Raw genomic sequence first — 19531 nt, 5'->3', positions numbered from 1 at the left:
TAATACTTGTACCGGTGGTAGCTCTATACATCTTCATCTTTCATCTGGCTTGCTAGCGGCTCTCAGGAATTATTTTCCACTGGACTTATCTACTCAGTCGTACTCTGCTGTGAGTCTGTATAATAGCTAAACAAGAAGCCAATACAATGCTACACATACAGCAATGTGTAACTATCTCCTGTATGTTGTGCATGGCTGTATGCATAATATTATAGACTATGATCACAGCCAATGCCACACTGCTGATATACTAGCACATCACCTGTGGCCTCTAGTTACAACAGAGTCTGTTGTGCCATATTGGCTTGATTGGGATCAATTGTTAATTGTGCCTTCACCATGTCCCTTGTTCTGCATAGCCTCATTTCACTGCTGAGTCATCTTGAGAGACACGTCACACCTACAATATATAGCTACTGACTTTCAATATAGCTTGGTTTTTGTGTAGGTTGTGTTTTAGTATTGTGGTTTTCTGATACCAGTTAAACTCCCTTGCCTGTGTATGTATGCATATGTATCATTTCCACCAGTACATGCACACTGCTCTGAGTGCTGCCTACGGCACTGTTTATACTTGCCCAATGGGTAGGTTGTAACGTTGGTGTTTGTACTTGGTTGTATGTGACGCGGTCCTAGATAATAATAATAATAATAATGGCTTGCGCGATGCGACCTCACATCTTTTGCTCGCTGAAATACCCTCGGTGTTTACAATGGGAACTCTATACTAACTCACTGCTTCTACGCCATTGTCAAAACACTTAGACACTCACAATAGCCATCTTTGAGGATTTAAAAACCATCAGTGACGTCAATAATCATGGGGTAGTACGGCATCAGGTGATATCATCAGGATGTGTGGTCTACATTACCTCGGCTGCACCTCGGTAATTATTGACGTCACCTCAGGTTTTTAATCCTCGAAGACACCGAGTGTCTAACTATTACTAGAAGATCCACTGAAAAAGCCAAATAGTGGTTCTATATACCAGAGTTTTAAAAAATGTATACATATACAATGGCGGATCCAAGATGGGGCATTTGGGGAAATTTGGAGATCAGTTTAGCTATAAAACTCATGAAAATATGCACATTTTAATAGCATTTATTACAAATTCACCTGAAACAAAAGCAAACAAATGTCAAACTAGCTGTGAAATTGTCACCCAGCACCTTCGTGCGTACTAAGCGCCTCTAAAAATAATTATCGTGTTGCTGTTGTTTAAGACATTTGGAGTCTTTTAACAGCTTTTAAGATTTCATAACTATCTGCAAAGGCCAAAATGGCAAAAATCAACAGTGAGACACTAGTAAGAAATGATTATTTGCTGCTTTAAAATGCAGCAACTAACGAGAGTCCCTAACTACTTACAACTTAACTTGTTTGTGCCTCTCCCCTTGCCAGCTCCTGGATCTGCCCCTGATATACTAAGTGGATTACTAAAAACAACTAGTGAAAATAAACATGTACCCAACTACAAAAATTAGTCAAACAGCACACATGTTTATACATACTCAACCATGAAGTCATATACTACAACTGGTTGGTCTGATTTTCATTTCAACGAATGGTGGATTATACCACTTCCTATTGAGGTAAATTGTGGTTGACTTGCTGTATAGATTATTAAGCATTATTGCACTACATTGTTTATACCACCATCCACCAGAAATACCAGCCCAGCCACTATATGTTGCACAGTTACCAGATGACAACTCATCGTTATCTCTATCCTTAGTTGTGAATTTCATACTGTTAATTATAGTTCTTGTACCCCAGGATGTGTTCTCTACAAAGGGATCACTTGTATATCCACTATATCCTGATATGGTTAATTGATACTGGCTTGAAGGTGGTCCTACCTTAAAGTTCTTGTAAAATAGATAACGTCTTGTTCCATTAGTAAACATATAGTCAATACGCAGCTGCCACTGTCCTTGATTAGTAAGACAATGGATAGGGTGCAGTCCGTACCAAAATTCTCCAGTCAGGTTGCCAAATCCATTTTCATAATCTAACCAGTCTCTGTTGAAGTCGATACTTCCATCTTGTCTTCTTTGAATGACCAGCCATCCTCCACCATCATTAGTGGCATCACAGTAGGCTTCAGCCATGGACTCAGGATCTCCACAAAAGTTAGTAATGTTGTAAACAGCTGACTTGGATGGTGAAGTACTAAATGTGAAATCATTACTTTCTTTGACTTTACAGCAGCTACCACAAGTGTATTTGAAGGTAGGGTGTCCATCAACCAACACCAATGATCCAGCAGTTAGCATAATCAACATGATAGCAGCCATCATGAACTTGTCTAGGATTGCAGTGTCTACAAATGATAAATTTGCTAAAGAGCAGTTTGTTTTATATTACTTTATCACGTGATAATCCATATCAGTTTAGTTCATTGCATGTGGTTGCTAATGTGGTCAGCCAGTTAGAATATTTTTAGACTACAAGTTTGATACTGAAATTTGATTGGCTGAAAACGTGGTCTCTAAATCTCGTAGAACCACGCTCATGTCCAATAGAGAACACGCTCTGAGGCGATACGAAACACGATACACCACTGTAACTAACGTGCCTGTAACATTGGCAACACACCGATGTTTAAATGGCTTATAACAGCCAGACTGAATTAGAGGGAAGTGTGATGGGCTTGTTTGTACTAATCAACACTAAATTACTTGTTTACAAGTAGCTGTCGAGGCGAGTTGTAGTCAATGGTAACACTACCACTCACTCCATTTAGCGAACGTGTGGTGCAACATGCGAACGTGTGATTCCGCATACTTCAGTTTACGGAAACACTGTTTGGTTTATCGAATTCGTTTGATAATGTCAAGCGAGTCCTGTGGTATATTAGATTTTGCTCTGAGATGAACGGGAAGAGCCTTGTTCTGGTGAATTACGCATCATCAGGTACGTAAAAAATGCTGGTTTTCGAGTACTTCTCTGTAAAATTGCTAGTTAAACACTCAGTATAGGTCACCGGTGGATTCTTAATCAGTACACTTCAACACATACAATGATACCAAGTTTTGGGGATTTGGTGGAGGATAACAGTCTGTACTTTTGGGATTTGTCCACCCGCGTGATCAATTTCTCCAATAGGCTTTTGTATGGAGTGCGCATGATTCCGTAACAACAATGAACAAGTGACACTGAGGTAACGTTACACATAGGTTATGCAGGGGGCGTGGCAATCCACGTCACGTATCATTAACTCGCATAGGCGCGCGGTCGCCATTTTGAGTAGAAACGTTCCTAGTGAAGTCAGGAACTTACTAGCAATACCTGATCATTGCTTACCGTCACCAACTCCAGTGTCCTCCACCCGTGCTCAACATCCTCTTAAGCTAACTCAATTGCAAACAAGAGTTGATGTGTACAAATACTCCTTCCTCCCTCGAACAATTATTCAATGGAACTCTCTTCAAATTCCTAACATCGACACGATAGATCTTGAAACATTTAAGAACGCTGTAAGTAATATAATATAATGTGTGATTGTAATGCTCATTAGCGTGTTGCCCCTAGTGGGCTTTGCTAATTAACAATAATAATAATAAGTACAGTGGCATTCTAAGTACTTCCGTAAAGAAGATATATAAGGATAAAATGAAGACTTGGGATATGCCAAAGATGCTTTAGTTTTAAAATAACTCAGTGGACGAAGAATTGAGGAGTAGGTGGATTTTGAACCAATGGACACCTTCTAATACACTGTAACATGAAATTTTCATGTCAGACAGAAGCAGCAAAGATCCTTTGGTATGGTCTTAGCATAGTTACAAATGTAGAATGCACAGTAAAAAGGTGCCTCTGAAGAGGCATTAAATGAACAGGCTGTAGGAATAGCAGGGGCGAATCTAGGGGGGGGGGGGGTTTCTGAGGTTTACAGAAACAGGTCAAGTAATCAAAATTATATTTTACATTGATTTGCAATGGTACAACAGTCCAGTCCAGATCGAAATACTCTAATAGAGCAGTCAACCGCCCTAACTTCTGAGAACTGTAAGTAGTTAGCTAGCTACTTAATTTACTTGTGCCAACTCAGTACAAAATAGTCTAAAATCTTCTAGTTCTTTAAGCTTACTAATTGTGTATTGTATGGCTAACCATTGTGATTCTGTTATATCATTCCGTTAATAGTTAGGTTGCTTAAAGACTAATGTGGACACAAGTGACAAAAACACCAAAATTTCTCCACATATGTAGTACAACCTTAACTTTAATTTTTTGATAGGATCCATCTTATTCTAATAAGGGCCTTTCCATAAAAGCATTTTTTGTTATGTAACTAAAGAATTTTCAAACTCGGCAAGCCATATAAGTGCTAGTTTTGCTCTATTTCATGCAAGAGAACATTATGCAGGGTTGAAGATTGAATGAAGAGCTGATAAACAGTAATATTACTCTCACAAGCTATATTCAATGCTGACAAGTAATTTTTTCATTCATACTGACTGTTACTGGATCTGCAAAAAGGTACCTTTTCCAAACACAAAATTTGACCCATTTTTTGAATTTTGAAGCTTCATAACTTTTGCATATAATAGCCTGAAATTTTCCATGGGTGTAACTACAGTATCTGGGTACTAAGAGCAAGTTAATCAGTATAAGGAGTCAAGTGTTATATCATTTTGTTTGCTGGTATTTAAAATGTGTAGAAAAGATACCAACACTAGTACTGCTTATCAACTACTCTATAACAGTTAACTCAAAATTGGGCACACATCAATTCAATTATGAACACTTGTGATTTCCTAACCCTGTCAGTGTGTGTAATTGTGAGACAGTGGACATAATATGAGACAGTAGAAATGTATAACTTACTTTAACACCCTCTATCTCAGAGTATTTTTTATGTAGAGCTATGAAATTTGGACCATATGTCCACCAACATGTTTGTTATAAACCACTAAGTAGCAAAGCGATTAAGTATATTAAGTTAATTGGTATGGCTTCCAGGTATGTAATTGCTTTTATTTATGGGACATGTGATGGTATTATGAGACAGATTTATTTATTTTAAGTTGTTGACACATAAAAAAAGAGTATAAGTGTACTAGAAACTTTACAAATGAAACAACAAGGTTATTGACAGTCACTGCAGTAATATTCATTTGGAATAATATTTGACTTGGAAATGCCAGCACAAATAATATCTATCCACGTGTTGCATCTGTCACAACAAATCTACTTTACTTGACTCTCTCTGTAAATTAAACCACATTTGGAACATTCTGCTTCAGAATCACTGTCTTCAGTGTCGGTACTAATGTTCAAAATTCCCAAGTGTTCACTTAAATCATGTGCTGGCATTGTTTTCTTCTGTTCCCTTCTCTTTTGCAGGAACATCACTCTTGATGTCTTTCTCTTGCTTACTGGTTTTCTCTTGCTCCTTCCTCCATCCTTTTTATCTTTAATAGATTTTTTCTTTTTTTCTGCTTTTGTTCTACTTCAATCTTTTTAATTATCTTCTCTTGTTACTTATGCTTTTTCGCTTCTGCCTTTTCTTGTAACTTTTTCACTACTTTTTCATCAGTTATGCATATAGCTTGTTTGTTAAACCCCGGTTTTTTTTTTGTCTTTGTAATCTTGTGTTGAGGAAGTTTGAGACTATCACTCAAAACATCTGAAGTAATCTATATCGTGTTTCTTAGAGTAGTATGCATTGAAACCTGTAGTTGTTCCTTTCTGATAGCTAAGCACTTTGCCATAAACTTCATTACAATTGTGACCTCTGACATGAAAATGTGCTGAGTAACATCCAACAATCTCACCATTACCCTTGCACACTCGTTTGGCTGAATGTGGTATGGTGGTTGTCTCTATAGATAAGGCCAGGTAAACTTGATTAATTGTTTCTCATCTCCACCCGCATCCCTTTTTACGGTTAGTTCCTCATATAAAAGTCACGAAATACGTAGGATAAGTATTTATAAATACAAAGAAATCGTATTGTGATGCCTTTTATGTTCTAATGATTCTGCTGGTTCCAGTGGTTCTGCTGGTACTCGTGGTTCTAATGGTTCTGTAGTTCCTGTGGTTCTCATGGTTCTGCTGGTTCTAATGGTTCTAGTGGTTCTGCTGGTTCTAATGGTTCTAGTGGTTCTGCTGGTTCTAATGGTTCTAGTGGTTCTGCTGGTTCTAATGGTTCTGCTGGTTCTAATGGTTCTAGTGGTTCTGCTGGTTCTAATGGTTCTAGTGGTTCTAATGGTTCTAGTGGTTCTGCTGGTTCTAATGGTTCTAGTGGTTCTGCTGGTTCTAATGGTACTGCTGGTTCTACTGGTTCTGCTAGTTCCAGTGGTTCTTGTGGTTCTCATGGTTCTAGTAGTTCTAATGGTTCTGCTAGTTCCAGTGGTTCTGCTGGTTCTACTGGTTCTGTAGTTCCCGTGGTTCTCATGGTTCTAATGGTACTGCTGGTTCTACTGGTTCCAATGGTTCTGCTGGTTCTACTGGATCCAATGGTTCTGTTGGTTCTACTGGTTCTGTAGTTCCCATGGTTCTCATGGTTTAGTGGTTCTAATGGTTCTGCTGGTTCCAGTGGTTCTGCTGGTTCTCGTGGTTCTGCTGGTTCTAATGGTTCTGTAGTTCCCGTGGTTCTCATGGTTCTGCTGGTTCCAGTGGTTCTGCTGGTTCTAATAGTTCTGCTGGTTCTCGCGGTTCTGCTGGTTCTATTGGTTCTGCTGGTTTCAATGGTTCTGCTGGTTCTTCTGGTTCTAATGGTTCTACTGGTTCCAGTGGTTCTGCTGGTTCTCGTGGTTCTAATGGTTCTGCTGGTTCTAGTAGTTCTAATGGTTCTGCTGGTTCCAGTGGTTCTGCTGGTTCTCGTGGTTCTGCTGGTTCTCGTGGTTCTGCTGGTTCTAATGGTTCTGCTGGTTCTCATGGTTCTGCTGGTTCTAGTGGTTCTACTGGTTTTAATGGTTCTCCTGGTTCTAGTGGTTCTAATGGTTCTTCTGGTTCTAATGGTTCTACCGGTTCCAGTGGTTCTGCTGGTTCTAATGGTTCTGCTGGTTCTCATGGTTCTGCTGGTTCTAATGGTTCTGCTGGTTCTAATGGTTCTACTGGTTCCAGTGGTTCTGCTGGTTCTCGTGGTTCTAATGGTTCTGCTGGTTCTAGTAGTTCTAATGGTTCTGCTGGTTCCAGTGGTTCTGCTGGTTCTCGTGGTTCTGCTGGTTCTAATGGTTCTGCTGGTTCTCATGGTTCTGCTGGTTCTAGTGGTTCTACTGGTTTTAATGGTTCTCCTGGTTCTAGTGGTTCTAATGGTTCTTCTGGTTCTAATGGTTCTACCGGTTCCAGTGGTTCTGCTGGTTCTCGTGGTTCTAATGGTTCTTCTGGTTCCAGTGGTTCTGCTGGTTCTCGTGGTTCTAATGGTTCTGCTGGTTCTAGTAGTTCTAATGGTACTGCTGGTTCCAGTGGTTCTCCTAGTTCTCGGGGTTCTAATGGTTCTACTGGTTCCAGTGGTTCTGCTGGTTCCAGTGGTTCTGCTGGTTCTAGTAGTTCTAATGATTCTGCTGGTTCCAGTGGTTCTCCTGGTTCTAATGGTTCTGTAGTTCTCATGGTTCTGCTGGTTCTAGTGGTTCTGCTAGTTCTAGTGGTTCTGCTGGTTCTAATGGTTCTAGTGGTTCTGCTGGTTCTAATGGTTCTAGTGGTTCTGCTGGTTCTAATGGTACTGCTGGTTCTCATGGTTCTGCTGGTTCTAGAGGTTCTGCTGGTTTCAATGGTTCTCCTGGTTCTTATGGTTCTACTGGTTCCAGTGGTTCTGCTGGTTCTCGTGGTTCTAATGGTTCTGCTGGTTCTAGTAGTTCTAATGGTTCTGCTCGTTCCAGTGGTTCTGCTGGTTCTCATGGTTCTACTGGTTCTAATGGTTCTTTAGTTCCCATGTTTCTGCTGGTTCTAGTGGTGCTGCTGGTTCTAATAGTACTGCTGGTTCTACTGGTTCCGCTGGTTCCAGTGGTTCTGCTGGTTCTTGGGGTTCTCATGGTTCTAGTGGTTCTAATGGTTCTGCTAGTTCCAATGGTTCTCCTGGTTCTAATGGTTCTGATGTTTCCAGTGGTTCTGCTGGTTCTCATGGTTCTGGGTAGTGTCTAATAACTGGACTGGACTACTGGAATGGAATACTGGACTGACATTTTTTTGGTTTTTAATACTCTTGGGTGACCCGTGACAACATTTCAGCGCTGAGTGGTGAATATGATCCTAAAAAGTTGCTGTCAAATTGGTTCAATCAAATGTCTACTCTACAGTATAGCAGATACTGACATGTAGGTATTCCCAAAAATGTTTCTCTCACTCTTAGACACAATTGATTATTGTGATATAACTTTATATAACATATGTATATTGTGTGAATTGGTGACTAGTCTGTGTAATGGGGTACATTTAATTTACCTACTTTTAAAACTTGTACATACTGTGTGCTATGACCAGGGAGTGTATAAACAGTGGAATGGACTACTGGAATGGTGGAATACTGGAATGGTGGAATGAAATTTTTTAAAATTCAATATCATTTTTTACATCCAAATAAATACAATTTCTCCCCTTATGTAAGCAAATTAATAGGATTCCTCTTGAAAGTCAGCATACTTATCCTCACCACAACACTTGTATGACTTATAACTCAATACTTTATTACTTGTGTGAAACTAACTGTGGTTCAGTTCAGTGTGCAACATGGCACTGCCACGATGAACTTTGGCTTAAATTTTGTTTTCTGACATAATTGTGGAAAAGGCTCATTGTAAATACTTACAAGATAGTCGCATTTCACTTTTCCCAATGATTTTCGCTTAGGTTCCTAGGTTAGTGGTAAACACCTCGTACAGGCTCTGCCTTCTGTGTTCGCCCTCCAGTGCCTAACTGGTAGAGTTGATAATAAATGAACACTTCATTATACAGTGAATGTGCTTTTACAATGCATGTAATCAGCTAGCTAGCTAACTTGTTATTATTTGGGGGAACAAGGGTTAAGTCCAGAATCTTCTTGGTATATATTCCCAATAAACTGTTATTGTGCATGTTCATAACTGACTTTACAGTACATTACATTAGTAAACTTTGTCTATGGTGAGGTGAATTATGCTAAATAGGCTGACTTCAAGGATTTATTTGCTTACATAAGGGGAGGAGTTGTACTTATTTGGATGTAAAAATGATATTGAACTTAAAAAAAATCCATTCACCATTCCAGTATTCCTCCATTCCAGTATTCCATTCCACTGTTTATACACTCCCCTATGACCATGCTATTTTCTACTCCTATTAACAGCTAAATGGCATCGTAATACAATTAACAAAATGCAGACATTTCATTCCAGTAATGAACTATAACCAGTTATGCAATGGGATCAAGTTTGTGTGTTCACACGCACACCATATGTTATAGAATATTGCATCAATAATCAAGTGTGCCTAACAGTGAGAGTGCAATGCAATAGCTAGTAATAGAGTGGCTGTGACAACAATAATAAAGAATGTGTCCCTACACATTTTCCAATCGTGCGATCAAGCCCACTTGTTCTATCGTACCAGATCAGCACTGTTTTCCACCTTTCATAAGTTTGTAGTATTTCTGCACCTAACTCACTACAAAGAAAATTGGCCAACTCTCTGTTCCTTAGTAAACAATATCCCCCAATAATAGCAGTCAACCATTCTATCCTCTAAAATGGTAGACAAGAATATGGAGCTTTACTAATTACACTATACTCTCATGTCCTTGCAGAAACTAATTCAGAAGGAATCCATCCTATGTTTTAAATTTTAAATACGTAGTTTCAATATATTTATTATGGAAGGACAGCCAAGACCACATTGCATCTCCATGAGTTTTTTGTGAATGCTATTGCAAAAAGAAATATTATTGGGTGATCGTCACGTACACATGGAGATAGCTATTAGTTTGCACCTTCACAGCTGAATAGCAGCTAAACCATTACAAATACAGACTTGGGGGGTCCATTGTGTTTCATTATGACAAGAGCTGATGAACCGAGAGTGTAGTGAAACGATAGCATGAGCAGAAGAGAAGTTGGCAAATCATGGGCCTACATTTTTGTCCATAAATTAGACTAACCTTTGCTAAAAAGATATCCCTTAATTTTCTGTAGAGGGTACTGAGGAACAGACAATTCAACTTGGGAAAGAAACAGCTAGATACAAGCATCTCACCAAAAGTATTAAGAGGTGTGAGAGAATAACCACCTAACTGCACACAAGAAAATTACTATATATTCTCCCACACAAGGGAGTATAATAATAATATAGTGATATGTGACATTGTACTTGCTAAAAGCACCTAGGAATACATTACCGTGCTTGTACTATCCATTCACGTTACTTTTCAACTAGGGTACTCTGAACAAACTGCCATAGATAGGATACAATAAGATACATACATTGTAGCATACAAGGATAGGACACCATGTAAACATATTGTGAAATGGGGGGGGGGAGGGGGTTGGTGGCCTTGCTCAATTATACACCACAGAATAAACATATACTTATAAGCACGACCTGTAATCAAAAAAATAAAAAACTCACCTGTAGACCAAGTGGTACATTGTCAAGGTCATGGCTGCGACAGTTGATCCGATGGAATCCTGGGGTACAAGTAGTCTGGTGGTGCCCACCCCTTCACAAAAAGGCAGAATCTGGTTACTCTAGCATTACCGAGTTGTAAAAATGGAATATAATTAAATAATGATGTCACATTAATGCAGCAAGAACGACATGTCTGACAACTATGCTAAAACAGTTAGTTCTCAAAAGGAAGAAATGGGTGCAAGAAGAAATGGGTGCTAACACAACTGGAGATACTATTAGCTGCATTCCGAGCCCATCAGTTCTAACTGCATGGCCCTTTACAACCTCCGTCTTTTATTCTTTTAACGAACAGCCTATTGTCAGCTACAAGCACATAGGTAGTGTTTAATCACTGGACTGGACTATTGGACTGGAATAATGGAATGGACTACTGGACTGACATTTTTTAGTTTCATGCATATTTAAGGTGGGGTCACTGTGCATGTGACAACATTTCATCACTGAGTGGTGTATATTTATGCTACATTAATCCTAAAATGTAGCTGTGATAAGCCAAATGGGTTCAATTAAATGCATTCTAATCACTACTTGACAGTATCCACTCTACTGTATAGCAGATACACTGACATGTAGGTATATCTAAAAATGTTTCTAAGTTAGCCATGCAAGTAAAACTTGGGCAACTTATCCCATGTACATTAATGTTGAACATGTGTATTCAGGCCAAAGTTTACAGTGTATATCCACTTTCTATCATACAGTATGGTAGTGCTGTGATCATTGAGATGTGGGGTTTTTTGGCCCAAAGTATCCCCCAAAATCCAGTTTCACAATACCTTCCTGGCACCTTGGTAGTATTGGTTAGGTATTACCAAGCCCAAAAGTGTATTCAATACTACAATTAGAAAAAAAAATTAAGTGGAAGTTTCTTTTGACTAACTGCCTGCCTGCCTGCCTGCCTGATGCCTTCAGACAAGCATAACTCGATAATAGCTAAGATGAGTTGATGACTCTTTCACTCAATTCAGTTTGACAGGTGCCTTTTGGTATATACAATGCACATGTCATGGACTTATATTTACCTTTATCCTCCTTTGTGTCCCTTTTCTTTTAGCGGACAGTCCACGGTGTTTATTCTAGTGCTAAAACAATTATTCAGTTATTTAACTAATCAGTCAGCATGACACCATTTAATTGATAAGACACTATAGGAATATATATTTGTTAGCAATTTGTACACTGTGATCAGATGGATAAAGCCAGTCTTTAATCTATAGATTTGGCATGATTATGTGTTTTGTTGTTAAATTCCATTTTAGGATAGAAATAGCTCTCAGGCTTTACCTTGCTCCCTAGCAAAGGTTTCAGTACTTATTGAACAATAATACATGATTAAAGAATAATTGAATATTCAGTTGTTTTACAACTATTTGAATAGTAAAATTTGCTATTCATTTCAGCACTAGTCTATTTGCGGTATTGCGTGTGATATATAGGAATGCCTAATCCATAATCTACTATTCTTTCAGATGTATCTGTTTCCCAGTGGTCAACATCGAGTTTGCTTGATTGCTGTTTAGGAACAATTCCTATTGGTTTCACCTGGGCTGTTGAAGCTCGGAACGGACTAGCAGAAATAGGTCGGCTAACAAGTTTTCCATTTCTTTTTGTTGAAGTACTGTGGGAATGTAAAATCACGGTCAGGAGTGCATAAGCAAGGAGTACTCCTATTTTATTTCGATTAAAGTAGTTTCCAAGATGTTGGTGCAGTCGTTCATCTTGATTTGTTCCTCCTCCTGGAGGAATATCACACAAACATCCCAGCTGAATATGTTTCTTTAGTCTTTGGAGTACAGTAATTGTTTCAGGTTTAAATAGTGTGGCCTTATCATAATCATTCTGTTGCCATTTTGTCATGAATTTTTCCAAATTTTCTAGAACTTTGTCAGACTTTGGGGTTGGTAATAATCTTTTGTCTCCACAGTCCCCATCACTTCTAAATACAAGCCATAGCTCTTGTAAACATTGCATTGCATGTACATGCTTTTTTGGAATAGTTTCAGTAATTCTTTACACTGCGTGAAACAAGTTTTGTTACGAAGTTTGCAACAATCATCTACATAGACGGTTTTAATTGATCTTTTGGTCTTTCAGTCAAAGCTTGTAACAGTACAGTCACCTCAGCAAAAGATGTTCCTTGCCATGTTAAAAGCTGCCCCATATCATTTAAAACTAAAAATGCTGAATCATACTCACTAATCCATGTTTTGTCTTCTCTGGTGTAACCAATGTTGGATGCAATTTTGAAAGTATGATCAAAGCTAAAACTATTACCTATAGGCATGTTCGCCATTTCTTGTAAATATGTGTTTTCATGCTACAAGAAACCAACAAAAAAAACATTTAGCCAACATGTTATTACTTGGTGTATTCGACATAGGATCGACATAGGGGACTTCCAAAAGTCACCATCATCACTTACAACAGAAAGCAAATCCTGTTTTTTATAAAATTGTTCCCAGCATTTTTCTATAATCATCGACTCCATGTTATAGAAATTAATCCCTCTTCGGCAAAGCATTGTACACATATCAAAAAGCTCCTTTGTAAAACCAGTTTGATGGGATAATATGAATGGTATCATCATTCTGGGTAACAGCTCAAGAATACTTTCATCATGGGCTAAAACTTTATGTCTTTGATTACAGGTATACCCAACACTTACAAGGTACACTATGTCACTAATGAATTACATGTGGCTGTTTGGCTGCACTGGAACCATCCATCCAATAGGTGGTACTCATTAAATTTCCACACTGATTACACTTAAGCACATTTGGACCCAAGATCTTTGAATGTATAAGAAAAGGATTCCACAGAATTACAGCAGGTAAATCTACTTCATCAGCGTGAAAAGGTGGATAAACAATTTCATGAAAACCTATACCTGTAGTAAGGTTTAACTGATGAACAATAAGTTATGTAACAAAGATATTTCATTACCTTGCTTAGCAATGCAGCTGGAAATCAAGCCATTGATATACAGGCAGGTTGTTTCAGGAAAATTTCCAGAGACAATTGCAAATTGAAAAATCCCCTCCCCCCCACAATAACAGAAACACAGAGAAAAACACACTGTGATCCATTTCACCACTTCTTCTAATACAAACACTGTCTGTGGGCGACATAGATTTTTCTTATGTCATATGTCATGGCAAAATTTATTCATGATATGAATATATATATCATGATATGCAGTATACCCATAACAGTTGATTGCTTACAAGTTACAATACTTAATCTTAAGGTTGAATTTGCAATGCTTTTGTCATCTTACGGTATATCTAATACAAGTGTAATTGCCGGCATTGGCTTATTGAAATACTGTTCTGCATTGCATTGTAAACATATCTGTGTATTTACCTAGCACCTTTCAAAATGGTAGAAAGGATACTAGATTGGATGTAAATGTTACCAGAATATCTAATGGTATAACTAATGCGCTCTCAATGAGGGTGCAGTGCAAGGATTGGCAAAACTAGCATTTTACAAGCTTACATAGTACTGGGTAAGTCACGTGAGCTCTATCACGATAATATTTTCTAACTATCATATCACAACATAAATAAATATATCACGATACAAAATATATTCATTATATTGCCCAGCACTACTGTGCAGATAAACCATATATGAATGTATCATTTCAAGTGCTTGGGCCTTTAACACCTATGTACAAGTCTTTGCTCAATGGCTGTAGTGCTGAGGTAGCTATCTAGTTTTATAAACACCTTGCATGTGACCTTTAGTGAACTTATATAAACTGACAGCACATACAAATATTAAGTAGGACAAAGAAATGTGTCAATCACTTGTTGGAGATTTATCCTATTATGTTTAACTTGAGATAATTGCAACATAAACTCATGAAAATCATTCTACGGCTCCACGAAAGGTAGGGAACAATATGGAAACTACTTCTTGTCCATTCTACTGTTGATTATGTACTACGTATTAGTAAGGGAGCAACCTGTGCAGCTGGTATACCAATGAAGGATTGATGTTCTATGGTATCACCACAGCTGATAAATAGTTAGGACTTGCTTCATGACATTTAATATAATACAATCGCAATTAGATTCATGTTGAACCAATCAATATAATCATACTACTGTATTCAGATTACATGTGTCTGTACTCTAAATCTTACTCTGTAAATAAATCAGTCCCTACACACATTCTTTTACTAGATTCTGGTGATCAGAGCTACTACGTAAATTTCTGCCTTCTTGTATTTGCCTCTGGGTCCTCTTACTTCTGGTATCTTTACAGTGTTATCTAACTATTAAGCAACCACATTCAGCAAGTACTACGTATAGTAAAATTTCAGAATTATTAGTTGAAAATTGGTATGTATATTATACTTTTCAATACACCATGGCATAATGCATTGTACAATCCAATGGAATAATGCGATCCAATGCACCTTTATGGCCGCACAAAAGCATTTGAAAGCACAGAAAAAGTACCACTAGCTGGCATGTACCATTGTTAGGACGAAAAAATTTTCGATTGTGGGTTCAAGTTTATGTTGACTGATCGGAAACAGACAGGGCTGTAATCATAGATATTAACTGGAGAGTGTTAATTCCTGGCATAATAGAAATATGCACAACCCCATAGAATTTTCTTCCTATTATTAGCAATTACAATGGCATTCATACAGTTCTTTGTATCACTGCTTGCCGATTAGCTTATTCATGGCGGTTTCCAGGCCTATGGCAGTTCACTACATGTTGCTTTCAGTGTCCATTGCTAGGCTTGAAATACTTTGATGACACATCCAACAATTCTGTTTACTGCTGTCATCCAAACATCCATGGTACAGATTTCTTCTTGGCTACTCACACAAAATACAGCAATTTTTGAGGGTGCAGAAAGACTGCACCAAACATGCACAAAAAAATTCAGTTTTAATTATCTCTCAGTTGGACCAAGATGGATTAATGTGAATTGAACCTTAATTGAAGATCATGTACATGTTTTGGTCACCACAATTAAGAGAATTCTGATAGAAAGCCATGGAGCAGATGTGTGTGCATGTGTTACGAAGCTGGAATAAAGATGAAGGAAGACCATGAAGGTGTTTAGGCTATTTTCATCACCTTGGGTCAATCCACACTGAATCTGTCATAAATAAAGATGAACACGGAGGACAATAGTATTTTTGTGGTGACATTCATGCAATTTACATTATTGGTGTAGTAGTAAACTACGTATGTATTGATTGTAGTTTTAACCAACAATATTTTTAGTTCTGAAAACATAGTCGTTGGATTAATATAATGCTGTCAAAGTAAAATTGTGAGGTTGAATCAACAATCTTCACTTTGTCAATTCTTTACAATTTTGTAAAATATGATTGCAATAGAAAACAACATTCCTTAATTTTGAAGACCTGATTGTTATTTTAATAGCATTCCATGGCGGGCACATGTCCCTAGAAATCCACTTGTGGCAAACACCGAACAAGTCAGTGGTGTGTAAATGTGCAGGTGTATTGGTGTGCATGGCTATCCATTCATGGTGAAAAGTGAATGTCACTGGTGTGTGAGTACAGAAGAATAATTTTCAAAAATTGGGTCACATTGTACCATGTAAAGCAGTATCTTAGACAATCTGCACTTGTACATAATGATGTTATAGCGTCGTAATAAGGGTACAGTGGTGTATACAATCACTGGACTATTGACTAGTGAACATGTACAGGAGTGCTGCACTCAGACATGTTATGTGTTAATGGTTTAATTGTGGTCACAAGTCTTGTGATAAGTGAACAGTGAGCTTTGCAAACTCAAAATGTTGTGGCAGCCTACAAGTTTCAGTGACCATGCCTACTAATCGTAAGTATTCAGCAGTAGTACAATGTTATAACCTGTTAGGCATGAGCAGCTTTTATTTGTAGTGTAAAACATGTTTCCAATAGTTGAATTGTCTATCATTTGTGATATACGTTCATATTGTGATACGCATAAAGCTTGGTAATAGCCATGTGATATAAAGTTTTTCTATGGCGGCGCTAATTAGCATACCGTATACGTACAAATTTTCGAGGGACGTAATTTTCGCGGTTTTCGCGGACGACCTGCTATCCGCGAAAATTTCATCCTCGAATTTTATTGACTGACCGCATACTAACGTCGCGACTAAACACGTGCAGATATGGCAGCCCACATGGCAGTGAGTGAAACGCTCTCGACTTTTGATGCGACTAGTGCTATTCATGGATATCACTATTATAAAGATGTGTGGACTGCTGTCATTGGTGAACAGCGCAATTGTGAACGCGAGTTTGGCAACCATCATGATTCATTTGCAGTTGCTATAATGAAGGACGGCCAGGTCGTTGGACATGTCCCGCGCACGATTTCGTGCATGTGTACACTTTTTATTAGACATGGTGGTAGTATTTTAGCTACCGTAATTGGGGCACGAAGGCGTTGCACGTGTCGAGGTGTGGATAACGGTGGAGTCGAGTTGCCATGTGTCTACAGATTTGCTGGACCAAGCAGCTTTACAAGAAAGACACAGAGAGCTTTAGCGGATGAAGATGACATTTCGCACATAAGTGATGTCACTGAAATGCAAGGTAAGCTTTTAGCAGCGTCATGGGCATGTATTATTACTAGCTGTAGCTACAGAAAGTTGTGATGAAAGCAGAGATATTGATGCTCCCAGTTCTTCAATGATGGCAAGAAATGATGTGCCAGTGGTCAAAGTGGAACCTACCATTGATAGCGATGGAGAAAGTGGTAAACATGATAGTGGTGGTGCTTGTCGCTCAGATATATGGGTTAAAGTTCATGATATTTCATTAACATTTGAGGATAAACACATTTTGGAGCAAGGAGAAAAACTTACCGATAAGCATATTAATTGTGCTCAGCGAATTCTGAAATTGAAATTTCCCAGTATTAATGGCCTTCGATTAACACTGCTTCAAGGCCAAGCCCATAAGCAGAGCACAACCAATGCAGTTCAAATATTTCATGTAAATGATGATCATTGGGTGTGTGGCACTACAGTTGGCACTACACGTAAAGAGGTACTGATATATGACTCATGGTACACAAAGTGGGATCAAGCTACTCTGGGAATCATTAGAAAGCAGTTTCGATGTAATACTCAAAGTATCAAAGTGGTTAAAAAGATACAGAAGCAAGAAACTGGTGTAGAGTGTGGGCTATTTGCGGTTGCTAATGCTACCACTATTGCATTTGGCAAGGATCCTACAAAGTTCATTTACGATGAAAAACGTATGCGTGAACATTTGGTATACTGCTTTCCCCAAAAAGACCTTGAGCTATTTCCACTTATCCATGAAATGTAATGGTGACTTACAAGTGTATTATTAATGATTGATTTTAATAATTCTAGTATCATTGTATTATTTAATAATTCAGCATTGATTATACACCTATATTATAACAAATCTTAAATCAATGATAACTGTTTAAATGTCTTATCAAGTTACGATTGAGTGTTAGTAGCTGAACTGAGGGCATCGACAACTTTAGTTATGCCAGCTTCAGCAAAACCATTACGAATGAAATCATTTCTTTCAACATAATGGCACGCTTCTTCCAGCCACTTTAAACCAAGAGGTTTCAGTATACTTAATTTGAGATCAATGACCTTGGCTGCAGTAGAGTTGCCCTTGAGCTGTTTTTTGACTTCTTCAGCATACCAAAGCTGAAACAAGCGTTTCATGTAGCTCTTGATCGGTTTATTCACACTTAAATCTAGTGGCTGCAAGCGATCTGTACAGTTTGCAGGCACTTCAGCAACTAAAATGTTGTTGTCTTCCAAAGCCTTTAGACACCGTTGAGTCGTCTGAGCTTTAAACTGGTCAAATATTACTAGACAAGGATGTGTGCTTGGCAAGTTTAGATCTCGACGAGTTGAAACTACATATGGCAACAAGATTTTACTCAAATAAGCCATCATCGTCTCCTCATTTGACCAATGATTTTCTGTGTAACACAAGTACCATCCATCTGGACTGGCTCTCTTTGGCAAGCATGCAGGTGTCTTTCCTCCATAAATTACTTGAGTTGGCAGTAATTTTCCAGTCAACGTACAAGATAGCAATACAGTGATCTGCCTTTTATCATCAAGACCAACAATCTCCACTCTTTTGGCACCTTTCTGTTCAAATGTCCAATCAGGAACAGGCACGTACTTTAATCCAGCTTGATCCCAATTGATTATAAGCTCGCCAGGAATGTCCTCCATCATAACCATTGTTCGGATATCAGACAAAAACTGCACTTTCAATTGTTCAAAATCAGAAGGCATCACCTTTGCTTTCGTTGTCCCTTGCCGTTTTACCATGTTCATCCGATGGAGTATTCGTTTAGCCCAGTCCTTTGTTATGTCAATATGGCCACCATTTTCAGCAAGTAAATTAGCGTCATGGCTAATCACAACTCCTCTTGCAGTGCCCATAACAACTTCTGTACTTACAGCAGTACCCAATTCCCTGCTGGCTTTAATAAAGCACTTCACTTCTCTTTCCATTTCTTCACCAAGTAGGAGTGGTCTTCCACGGCGCTTTTCTGGCAGTTCCTCTACTTTAACTGGGCTCCCCGGTCGCTTTCTAGATTCTTCTTTCAGGTCTTTGTAAGTTTTAATATAGGCATCTCGCCAGCCTCGAACAGTGGATTCTTTGAGTTTCGTGAATTCGCCAGTCTCCTTGAAATGTCGCATTGCGGCAGCGACCCCATGATTATAGGCGTACTCTCCAACGATTGCCTTTTCTTTTCCTGAGATCTTAATGTAGAAACCTCTTTTGCTACCGTTTGAAGCTTCGCCATCCTCGCTGCCATCACCTCGAGGGTTTACGATTTCATTTACTTCCTTTCGAACGGCCTTGATGGTAGCTTGTGATATACTAGGCGGTAATTTTGACAAATC

The 19531-nt window shown here is 38.5% G+C and overlaps 3 protein-coding genes across 4 annotated transcripts; 2 read left to right on the top strand and 1 right to left on the bottom strand.

Annotated features, from left to right (window-relative positions):
• Positions 1-1527: 1527 nt before the first annotated feature.
• LOC136245264 (fibrinogen-like protein 1) lies at positions 1528-2301 on the bottom strand. Its single transcript, XM_066036754.1, has one exon. It carries the CDS (start codon positions 2299-2301, stop codon positions 1528-1530), a length of 774 nt encoding a protein of 257 aa, XP_065892826.1.
• Positions 2302-4961: 2660 nt separating this feature from the next.
• Positions 4962-8091, top strand: LOC136245263 (sericin-1-like). Its single transcript, XM_066036753.1, has 4 exons — positions 4962-4972; positions 6395-6523; positions 7657-7890; positions 7962-8091. Exons 1-4 carry the CDS (start codon positions 4962-4964, stop codon positions 8089-8091), a joined length of 504 nt encoding a protein of 167 aa, XP_065892825.1.
• A 5915-nt stretch (positions 8092-14006) lies between these two features.
• Positions 14007-18121, top strand: LOC136245368 (uncharacterized). Of its 2 annotated transcripts, none has more exons than XM_066036854.1 (2): positions 14007-17204; positions 17257-18121. In XM_066036854.1, the coding sequence occupies exons 1-2, from the start codon at positions 16778-16780 to the stop codon at positions 17943-17945; spliced, it is 1116 nt and encodes a 371-aa protein (XP_065892926.1). In that variant the 5' UTR covers positions 14007-16777; the 3' UTR covers positions 17946-18121. The 2 variants fall into 2 exon arrangements, with proteins under 2 accessions (XP_065892926.1, XP_065892925.1); XM_066036853.1 differs by having other exon boundaries at positions 17251-18121.
• Positions 18122-19531: the final 1410 nt, after the last annotated feature.

Source organism: Dysidea avara, chromosome 15 (genome assembly GCF_963678975.1).
Source record: "Dysidea avara chromosome 15, odDysAvar1.4, whole genome shotgun sequence".
Classification (NCBI taxonomy): domain Eukaryota; kingdom Metazoa; phylum Porifera; class Demospongiae; order Dictyoceratida; family Dysideidae; genus Dysidea; species Dysidea avara.
Note: the sequence above shows the minus strand (reverse complement) of the source record. Positions and strands in the feature narration are given on the sequence as shown.

Bases quoted from the DNA above. Each gene is read 5' to 3' on its own strand.
- LOC136245263 (XM_066036753.1), top strand. The intron at 6,524-7,656 runs GTGGTTCTAATG...TAATGGTTCTAG, and splicing joins CCCATGGTTCTCATGGTTTA to TGGTTCTGCTGGTTCTAATG. The intron at 7,891-7,961 runs GTTTCTGCTGGT...CGCTGGTTCCAG, and splicing joins AATGGTTCTTTAGTTCCCAT to TGGTTCTGCTGGTTCTTGGG.
- LOC136245264 (XM_066036754.1), bottom strand. From the start codon at position 2,301: ATGGCTGCTATCATGTTGATTATGCTAACTGCTGGATCATTGGTGTTG.
- LOC136245368 (XM_066036853.1), top strand. From the start codon at position 16,778: ATGGCAGCCCACATGGCAGTGAGTGAAACGCTCTCGACTTTTGATGCG. The intron at 17,205-17,250 runs GTAAGCTTTTAG...TACTAGCTGTAG, and splicing joins TGATGTCACTGAAATGCAAG to CTACAGAAAGTTGTGATGAA.